The sequence below is a fragment of the Thamnophis sirtalis genome, unplaced genomic scaffold (genome assembly GCF_051295495.1).
Source record: "Thamnophis sirtalis isolate CommonGarterSnake01/CBP01778 unplaced genomic scaffold, rThaSir2_p1.2 scaffold_13, whole genome shotgun sequence".
NCBI lineage: Eukaryota > Metazoa > Chordata > Lepidosauria > Squamata > Natricidae > Thamnophis > Thamnophis sirtalis.
The window spans coordinates 36,214,986-36,225,803 of record NW_028261393.1 but is presented as its reverse complement, the minus strand read 5'-3'; the positions used below and the strand labels follow the sequence as shown (position 1 = coordinate 36,225,803).

Genomic DNA, 10,818 nt, shown 5'->3' with positions numbered 1-10,818 from the left:
TCCACGTCGCCGGTCCACAGCCGCGGATCGAGATGGCGGCGGCGGCGGCGAGGGACGGAGAGGCGGTGGCGGGCGACGGAGCCACGAAGCCACTGGTAGGAGGGGAGGCGAGGGCGGCGGGCCTGCGGGCCGTTCCCAGGGTGAGCCCGGGGCGGCGAGGCAGAGAGCTCCGTCCGAGGGCAGCGCCGCTGATTAGGCGGGGCGGCTGGTGGGGCTCGAAGCGGCTGTTGTGCCGGTGGGAAGCTGAGGCTCCGGTCCTCGCCTTTCTTCCTCTGCGACTTTCCAGGTTGGGTTAGAATAGCGTTGAATAGTAATAGCCCTTAGATCAGGGGTCCCCAAACTCGGACGCTTTAAGACTTGTGGACTTCAACTCCCAGAATCCTACAGCCAGCTGTAGGATTCTGGGAGTTGAAGTCCACAAGTCTTAAAGGGGCCGGGTTTGAAGACCTCTTGCCTTAGACTTATACACCGCTTCATAGTCCTTTTTATAGCCCCCTCCAAGTGGTTTACAGAGCATGTCGTCTCTAGAAAGAGTGCAGAGGAGAACAACCAGGATGATTAGGGGACTGAAGGCTAAAACATATGAAGAACGGTTGCGGGAACTGGGCATGTCTGGTCTAGAGAAAAGAAGGATCATGATAGCAGTGTTCCAATATTTGAGGGGCTGCTACAGAGTTCAAGCTGTTTTCTAAAGGACCACCAGGCAGCATAGGTGGTATCTGGCTAAATAGTAGTAACTGTGAGAGGGATCTTGGAGTCCTAGTAGACTATCACTTAAATATGAGCCAGCCATGTGCTGCTGCAGCGACAAAAAGCCAATGCAATCCTAGGCTGCATCAACAAAAGGATAGAAATAAGACCCAGTGAAGTGTTAATACTGCTTTATAATGCCTTAGTAAGGCCACAGGTAGAGTACTGCATCTAGTTTTGGCCACCACACTATTAAAAAGATGTTGAGACTCTAGAAAAAGTGCAGAGGAAAGCAACCAGGATGATTAGGGGACTGGAGGCTCAAACATATGATGAATGGTTGCAGGAATTGGGCATGGCTTATCTAGTGAAGAGAAGGACCAGGGGAGACATGAGAGCAGTCTTCCAATATTTGAGGGGCTGCCTCAGAGAGGAGGGGGTCCAGCTATTTTCCAAAGCCCCTGAAGGCCAGAGAAGGAATAATGGATGGAAACTGACTAAGGAGAGATTCAACCTGTAAATGAGGAGGAACTTTCTGACAGGCAGAACAATCAACCAATGAAACAGAAGTTGCCTTCAGAAGTTGTGGGAGTTTCATCACTCGAGACTTTCAAGAAGAGATTGGACTGCCATTTGTCAGAAGTGGTGTAGAGCCTCCTGCTTGGTGGGGAGTTGGACTAGATCACCTACATATCCAATTCTGTTAATCTAATCTAGTTGGCAACAGTCTGGGTCCTCATTCTAGGTAATAGTTTCCTTCTATCTTTGGAAAACATCTGGAGAACAGTCTGGTGTCCAGAGTTTCCTAAATGGGACATTAAGATTGAACAGTATCTTTAATTCTGAGATAATTTGGTCCTTTTCCCAAAGTTGTGCAATTATTTTACTGATAATCCTGGTTAAAAGGATAGGCCGCAATTATACACACATTGAAAGAAGGTGGCTTGCAAAATTGCATGTGTTTTGCTCTTCAAAACATTTAGAAAGGTGGAAGATGCTTCCAGTGCGGTTCTCAGAACAGGATTTAAAGATGTACAATAAAATGATTGGCCCCTGGTGTCATACAGGTAGTCCTCAATTTACAACAGTTCCTTTAATGTCTATTCAAAGCTACAACAGCAGTGAAAAAATTCTTATGACTGTTTTTCACTGTTACAATGTTTCCTGCATCCCCACAGTCATTGTCATTTGGATGCTCAAAAAATAGTTCATATTTATGATGGTTGCAGGGACCCAGGGTCATGTGATACCCTTCTGAAACCTTCTTACAAGCAAAGTGAATGAGGAAACCAGATTCACGTAACAACAGGTTACTTAACAACTGCAGAGATTCACTTAACAACCGTGGCAAGAAATGTCATGAAATGGGGCAAAACTCACTTAACAACAGAAATGTTGGGCTCAATGTTGAGTGAATATCTGAATTCAGATATGAAAAGTAGTAAGAAGTGCATAAACCATCTTGAAATCAAAGCCCTCTGATACCAGAATGGCTGTTCCAACCCTACTACCAGCATTCAGACTTGTTTTACATCCATTCCTAACTGTTGAAATGAGGGTCACTTCAGGACACTTCATGTTTGCGATTCTTAAACATCAGAATATTCTGCATGCTTCTGGTTATATTTCCCGTTATCTGGGATTGATCAGGTACGAAATATTTTCAAATGCAAATACTCCTGCTGTGCTATTTATTAATTGCTTGGTCGATATAATTAATATTTTTTAAACCTTGTGTAAACAGTTTGCAGGTCTTGCAGATGTGTCAATATCAGAAGATATCCCTGTAGAAGGGGAAATTACTGTTCCTATGGGCTCTAGTACTCCGGATGAAGACTATTCCACATTAGATGAACCAGTAAAAGAGACTGTCGTAAGTACCTTGGTGAAAAGGAAAAAATTCCATCAGATTTCTCTTAGCATTTTTGGCAATAAAGTGCAAAAATAAGACATCTGAAGATATCAACATTGGATGATTTTGATAAATCAGTTTATTGTGGCAATATTAATGAAGCCATTACAAAAAACTTCAGTTGCTTTGTGTCAGATTACAGTTATCCTGGTTACAAATAAATTTTGTATGTGTTTTTCTGCTACCTGCATTAATTTGCTCTCTCCTAAGCAATATTTCCAAGGAGTCTCAAGTCCGTTTGTCAGCTTTCAGAGTTAGGATTTTCTGGAATATTGTATTGCTTTTGAAGATGTATTTGCATATTGTTAATTATTGTAGTTTAAAAGTAATTCACTTGAGGTGTCAATCCTACTTTTAATGAATCACTTAGTTTGCAGGATTGAATAAGAAGCTGGTTAGTGAAATCCCCTTTGATCAAAATTGGAATCTGTAGGTTTAAATTAAATTTTTGCCAGCACTAGAAAGAAGAAAAGAGAAATTCAGCTCAATCACTGCAATTAGCATTGCTATGACTTGTGTAAATGTATCTTACCTAAACTTATTTTTGACTGAACTTTCATTGAATTTTTCAGATGCGGGATTTGAAAGCAGTTGGAAAGAAATTTGTCCATGTCATGTATCCCAAAAAAAGCAGCGCCCTCCTCAAAGACTGTAGGTGCCAGAAATGTTGAAAACCTTAAACAGGGGTCTCCAAATTTGGCAACTTTAAGACTTGTGGATGAAATCCACAGTCTTAAAAGTTGCCAGGTTTGGAGACCCTTGCCTTAGACTGTGCTAAATTCTGTGAAGGCATACTTGCCTCAGAATACAGTGTAACACAAGAGGGAGGGAGAGCTTTGAAATAGCCATTTGGGGGTTATCAATTTTGCATTCCCTTGTAGAAATCATCTGTGTGATTTATTTCTTTGCAGGGGATTTATGGGGTCCATTAATCCTGTGTGTTTTACTTGCACTGTAAGTACTTATATTATTTACTCCACCCCACTCCCCACCCTAATGCTCTAAAATTGTGTCGTTCACGGGAAAATATAAATGCAACGCAGCAGTTGTACATACTATAAATTTCAAGGGAACACCATTTCAAGAACCAAATGTATGGACTTGGTTTAGTAAACATGCATATGACTCTTGAAATCTGTACATTGCAGAAGAGCCTGCACTTCATTCTTTCTGTGCTGAACATTTTACCATATTTTTCGAAGTATAAGACGCACCTTTTACCCTCAAAAAAGAGGCTGAAAATCTGGGTGCATCTTATACAGTGAATACAGCATTTTTTGCCTCCTGAAACTTTGCCCCCTTCACCAAAATGGCCGTGCATAGCTTTTAGAAGGCTTTCAGAAAGCTCCTGGGGGCTGGGGAGGGCAGAAATGATGGCCCGTTTCCCCCCCCCCAGCAGCACTATATAAGCTTCCTAAAAACTATCCATGCCCTTTTTTTGACAAAAAATGGGCCCGTTTTTGCAAAAACGGGTCGTTTTTTGTCGTCGCCCCCCCCCCCCAGCACTCTACAAGCTGCCTAAAGGCTATTTATGCCTTTTATTTAAAAAAAAACGTTTTTTGGGAGGATTGCAGAGTGCAAAAAAAATTTAATTTTCCTCTTCAAAACCTTGCTGTGCCTTATACTCCAAAAAATACGGTAATTACAGATCTTACAACCCAACTTTCCTTTATAAACCTACCCCACCAATTTGGAAGCTGCTTCTGTGCCTTAGGCCAAGGGATGGGATGCTAAAGGCTGCTTCTGCCATATTTTTTATTCAATATTTCTGTCCCACATTTCTTGTCTGAGAAGGATACTCAGACCATCATAAAGAGAAATAAAAGAGTGGCACAACAGTAAATAAAGATTTATTTCCTTTAAATGATTGTCTGATAAATAAATCGGAAAAGTGGTGCCTGCTTCTTTCTCCTAATCCATTTCTCTTCTCTAGAATGCTTCAAGGAGGAGCGGCAGATAGCACAGAGGACAGAGGGCCTCAGTTTGCAGAAGTCTTTGTTATCATCTGGTTTGGAGCAGTTGTCATAACACTAAATTCCAAGCTCCTGGGAGGAACCATGTAAGTGACCAGGAGAGCTGTTTTCTGGGGTGGGGAAAGAGTTTGACTTCCTTGGCGATTCTCCAGATGAGAATTGCTTTAAACCTAATCAATTCAATTCAAATTCAATTCAGGAACAGGCAGAGTTTGCCTGAGGATGATAAAGGCATACCAGATTGGGGCAATTTCTGGTCTTGAAAAGTAGACTGTTTTATTCAGAATTTTTATCTTGAAGCCTTAAATTGCTGTTTGGGCTTTATTGAAAGCAAATAACACTATTGTTATTTAAAAGGGCAACAGATCGGTAGCATGCTCTTGAGAACAGGGACTCTGGAGGCCCAAGACATAGAAGTTGGGGCATCTCTGTGGCTTAAGGATCCTGCCCTGCTAACCAAAGTGCAGAGTGCTTTTAAGCAGCCTATGTTATGTTTATTTAAATATCTTAATTTTTAAAACAGCCTTTAAACATTATAATTTTAAACATGTTATTTTCCTGCTACTAGCTTGCTCATCAAGGAGAAAGCTAAAAACAATTGGTTTTGTGAAAGCTTTCTAAAATCTTTTAATGACAGGCGGGTGGATAGCAGACGGCTTAGGCCCCCTTTTGTCTTGCGGTAGTTCTATAATTCTCTTTGTCTCTCCCTTCTCTGCACATTATCCTTTACCAGGACTTCTCTCTTTTTCGCCCAGATCTTTCTTCCAGAGCCTTTGTGTCCTGGGCTATTGCATCCTGCCACTCACCGTGGCTCTTTTGGTCTGCAGGCTTATACTGCTAGCGAACAGTGGGACCGCCGGTTTCATTGTGCGTCTTTTAGTCGTAATAACAATGTTTGGCTGGTCAACTCTAGGTAAGTTGGGAATGGAAAGCTGTCAGAACGATCTCCGTGCATGGGAACGAGGACCATTGGGTCATTCCTGAATTCATCTGCATACCATAATCCCAGCGTTTATGATGATCAGAATTTTATGGGTTGCATTATAAGTTTTGTTTAAAAAAACAGGAGCAGCAGAAAATGAATTCACTAACACTGTATCATAGGCAGTGTAGGAGGAGAGTCATGTTAGTTTACAATAGCTACAAAATTTATAGTACTTAGAAAGAGGTTAATAGTCCCTCTTCTGACTAACGTTATTAAAAGGCACAAGCTTTTCAGAGCTATAGCAGTAGCAATAGCAATAGCAGTTAGACTTATATACCGCTTCATAGGGCTTTCAGCCCTCTCTAAGCGGTTTTAGAGAGTCAGCATATCGCCCCCACAGTCTGGGTCCTCATTTCACCTACCTCGGAAGGATGGAAAGCTGAGTCAACCTTGAGCCGGTGAGATTAGAACCGCTGAACTGCAGATAACAGTCAGCTGAAGTGGCCTGTAGTACTGCACCCTAACCACTGCGCCACCTTGGCTCACTTCACCAAAGCATGAAGTGGATGGCTTAGATTGGGGTGTGGTGGAGGTGCAGAAAGGAGGGAAATGGGGTTATACAGATTACAGACAAGCAGTTAAGAGGGAAACAATAATCACAGAACATCAAGAAAAAAACCATATTCCCACAAAAACTGACAGGGCAAGCTACCATATTTTTCGGCCTATAAGACGCACCAGGATTTTAAAGAGGTAAATTAAAAAAAAAAAACTTTTTACCCTTCCCGGCTGCCAGGTGCACTCTGCAGGCCTTCCAAACCCTCTGCATGCCCCATTTTTTGTGAAAAAGGAGCATGCAGAGAGTTTGAGAAGCCTGCAATGTGCTCCTGGGGGCTGTAGAGGAGAAAAATGCGATGGGTGGGGGGTTGGGGAGGTGAAAAACAGGCCCATTTTTTGCAAAAAACGGGGTGTGCAGAGAGTTTGGAAGGCCTGCAGAGTGCTCCTGGGGGCCAGGGAGGGCAAAAACAGCCACATTTTTGTGAAAAACTGGCCCATTTTTCACTCACTTTTGCCCTCCCCAGCCCCCAGGAGCACTTTGCAGGCCTCCCAAACCCTCTGCTTGTCCATTTTTACAAAAAAAAAAGATATGCGGCGCGGGATTTCAGGTGGCTAAAAATGCTGTATTCAGTATATAAAACACACCCAGATTTTCACCCTCTTTTGGGATGGAAAAGGTCCATCGAAAAATATGGTACTTTATATAGTGAGGCAGAAAACCCCACATTTGTTCATACTGATGATGTTACTTAGATGGGAAATAAGATGTCTACAAGGAGACAGCCAAGTTTGGAGAACACCAAGAATGCCAGGACAAACTTCACACAAAAGAAGTTTGACACGAGGACTCAGAATAAGAATAAAGTAATATCTGAGCATTTCTGCCTCCCAAGTTAGTCTTGAAGGTCTCAGAGCATCCGGGGGGGGGGGGGAGGTGCTATCAGACTTCTGATTTTTAATGCTATTGTCCTTGGAATGTCTTGAGGCTTTGTTTCCAAAAAGTCTGCCCTTGTCCTGGGCAGAATTGTTTGTTGGGATCAAGAATTCTATGGACTTTTGTATATCTTACTTGCTTTCTATTAGTATCAACTAGTTATCTGGATTATAATTTTGTTTGTTTGTATGTATGTATGTATGTACGTATGTATGTATGTATGTATGTATGTATGTATGTATATGTATATTTCCATCCCCTTGTCGTCTTTTCTCTTTGCTCTTCTGTTTTCAAGCAGGATTGCAAGGAGAAAAGGAGCCGAGTTCAGGCGTTTTCCCAACAATCCTTGCAAATTGCTACTTCTGACTCCAATTAGAATAGGTGAACCTGTTTTGTTTTGTTTTTTAATAGAAATTAAGATTTATATTTTAATGGACTGGTACTTCACTGGCATAAGAATAATCCGTAATGTTTTACATATCTTACTCTAAAAACATTTTGATGTTTTTGTTTTGGGAAGCTTTCCTTAGTTGTTAAATTTTTGAAGGAATCCAAGGTACCTACTGTACATATAATCCTGCCATTACTGCATGATCTGAAGGTGGCTTCAGCAGGGATCTCATTTCATTCCTATAGCCACTCTGTGAGGCAGGCTGGGCCAAGAGAAGGACTGGCCCCAGGTCTCCCTTCGGCTCTCTAAGGCTGAGGGGGCACTTCAGTCTGGGTCTACTCAGGACTAGTCCACTTTTCTTCGGTACATCACATTGGTTTTCAAAATTATTTAAAATTTCACAAGAATTAATATTGCATTAAAAAGCTGAACAGCTCTGCAGCTTCTTTATTTGGATTTTGATTTTGATTTTGTAATGATTATCTCAGTTGGTCTAGGCCAGGGATGGCAAACCTTTTTGTAAACACGTGCCAAAATCGCCAAAGGGCACACACGTGCGTATACCCACTATGCAATGCGCCCCGCCCACCTGCACATGCACACATTACCACCCCTCATGGGTGGGGGGAGTTTTTGCCCTCCCCAGGCTCCGGAGGCTTTCCTGAAGCCTCGAGAGGGCGAAAACAGCTTCTCCCGGCCCTCTGAAAGGCCAAAAATCAGTTGGCGTGCCACATTTGGCACACATACCATTATGGGCCTAGGCACTAGCAAAAAAGCAGTTTTGAGTTCAGGTCCTGTCTTAGCCAGGAAAGCCCGACTGGGTGACCTTGAGCCAGTCCCTCCCTCTCAAGTCCAGCCCACCTCACAGGGTGGTTGTTGTGGGGAAAATAGGAGGAGGAAAGGGTGTTAGGTGTATATTCGCTGCCTCGATTTATTTGTAAAAACAATAAAGGTGGGATGCAAATAAATAAAAAGAATAGATGATTATTGTTTCCCAAGTGAGCTCTTGCCAATTCCATGAGGGAAAGGAGTTGAGTCAGGAATCCTCATGGTGAGGCTGCAGGTGGGCCCAGCTTTCCTTCCTGCAGCATCAACTTGAGACCAACCTTTCGTCCATGCTCCTGTGGCCAGTGGAGGGGATGACTTTCTGCTCTCTCCTCCGTCTCCTCCTGGCCAGTCTGAGCAAGCCCTCCTGGGCTAGATCCACTCCAGATCCAAGCATCAGCTTGTATTGCCCCCTGGGGAGGGAAGAGGCAGGGGCTGGCAAGGAGCCATGGATTTTGGGTGTATGGACGTGAGGCTGGTTTTATTTGATGTGTTATATTCCTGATGACTGTTTTTCCATCATGTGGTCTCCCTTGTTTCTTTTCCCAGCCTCTACGGCCTTCCTGGCAGACAGCCAACCCCCAAACCGCAAAGCTCTGGTCGTCTATCCCATTTTCCTTTTCTACTTCGTGATCAGTTGGATGATCCTCACCTTCACGCCGTAGCAGAGGCGCTCTCGGCAAAGACGAATGAAGGTGTTTTGGTTGCTTTCCAATGAAAAACATCTCTCTGGGGGTGACCTGCCCGCCTCTTGCTCTGTTTCTGCCAATATTTATAATGAATGTTCTGAAAAGGGCGGCAGGTTCCTCGCCTGAAGCCACAGAAGGCCTCCAGCTCCCTCCTTCCGGTTTCTTTGACGAGCACTACTGATGCCTCCCCCTGTTGAGTTCTGTTTTCTACTGATTCTGCGTAAGCCTCCAGTAAGAGAAAGGCTAGATGCAATCGTATCTTGGGCCATCAAGATAGTTGACAAAAGAAAATATTGACTATGTACAGTTACCGGATTTATCAGAAGGCCACCAGTCTTTAGGAGAACACCGTCTTACAGTTTCAAAACATTTGATTTCTTGGGATGGGAAATGTTATCCAATTTCACTTACTGCTCAAAAATGAAAAGGAAAGGGTGCAAGAAAGAGGTGTCTCTTTTTTCAGTTTTTTTCATCCGTTTTTAATCGTTCAAATTGGTGCACTTTCTTGGCTCCCTGCGCACGGTCTTGTGGAAGAAGACAAGAATAACGCCGTTTGGCCCAGATCAGCCACAAGAGATCTTGAATCTCTCTTTAATGCAGGAGGGGGGGAAATGATTTGCACCAGAATAATCAGCAGCTAAGTGTAGAGATGCTGAGTGATTCTGGTATGGGAGGTCTTGATTCTGGAAACATGAAGTTCAACTTCTGACCTCCCGCGTGGAGTCTGGTCATCAGAAAGGATTTCAGCAGCGTGTGTCTTGCGGGGATGGTTGGTCTGACTTGGGAAAAGGGCTACGAGCTTTCTCTGTGAGTTCTGGCTTTTTAATTACAAAATGAGGAAACTTATTTATGTAGCAAGGTGTGGCACAACTAATTCCTGGTTTCTGCACATTCACATCCATTGTGAAGTCTCTGGGAGAAGCTGCTCTTGAAACGAAATTCTTTGTTCTTGTCTAGCGAGATGTAGGCGGTAGCTGACAGCTTAGTGATACGCAATTTAATTCACACTGTGTGATACCTTATTTTGTATTATTATGTTACCTGTTAAATTAAGTTTATTTTGTTGCACACTTGTCGGGGGTTTTGAAGAGTAAAAACTGTTCTATATAATATATAAATTGCTTCTCTGTGTTTCTTACTGAAAATATCTGCAGTTTTTTTTCTTTACTATGGGTTTTACAGGCCCCTTTTTATTTTTTCCTAAAATTCCAGCTATTGGTCTTTTGTTTCTCAAGTAAATAAAGTCTGGGATAAATGATTTTGTTTTCCTAGCTTTGTTTGCCATCAAATGTAGAAAAGAGCAAGTTGATATGGAATATTATTTCGGTTCCAATGTGAAGGTATCTGTGGGGAGACCTCTTTAAGGTATATTTCTGCTTCTAACAACCTGAATTTAAGTAATCTCTATGTAAGGAAAGTTCTTTTTAAAATACTTGCTGGATCCTTTAAAATTAATCTTTATGGTGAAACTTTATTTCATATATCATTCTAATTGGGCACGAATGTGAATTTTATCCTTCTCTTAATCAATATATGTTATTCCAGGTTTGGCCTGGAAATAAAACTTTACATGGTAATTTAGAGGTGAGATGGGCAACATGTACATTTAACAAATAAACAGTTTTCTTTTGAATCAGACTTAAGTGACTCATTTTGTGTGTGTGCTCACAAGGTAATTGAATAGGTTTGCTGAAAAGGAAATCTTTTGGTCAAAACCAGAGGTAAGGATCTTGCTTTTTAGCTTTTTTTTTTTTAGACAACAGCTGCTTAAGACGGTGTCAGCGCTGAAGCTGGCCTGACTGAGACCATCTTGGAGGCTTCAGTGCTGCCACAGTGGAGCTGAGGTGTAGGGAATGGGGAATAGAGATAGCTGGGGTTTTGCAGCCAGGACAAAACAGTTTCCCCTGAGAACCAAGGTCAT

At 42.5% G+C, this 10,818-nt stretch overlaps 1 protein-coding gene across 2 annotated transcripts; it reads left to right on the top strand.

Annotated features, from left to right (window-relative positions):
• On the top strand, positions 1-10,530 carry YIPF6 (Yip1 domain family member 6). 2 transcript variants are annotated; one of them, XM_014060747.2, is made up of 7 exons: positions 1-95; positions 2,435-2,563; positions 3,175-3,253; positions 3,514-3,556; positions 4,536-4,661; positions 5,331-5,488; positions 8,758-10,530. In XM_014060747.2, the coding sequence occupies exons 1-7, from the start codon at positions 33-35 to the stop codon at positions 8,871-8,873; spliced, it is 714 nt and encodes a 237-aa protein (XP_013916222.1). In that variant the 5' UTR covers positions 1-32; the 3' UTR covers positions 8,874-10,530. The 2 variants fall into 2 exon arrangements, with proteins under 2 accessions (XP_013916222.1, XP_087583123.1); XM_087726997.1 differs by lacking the exon at positions 1-95 and adding an exon at positions 1,773-2,340.
• The last annotated feature ends 288 nt before the right edge of the window (positions 10,531-10,818 follow it).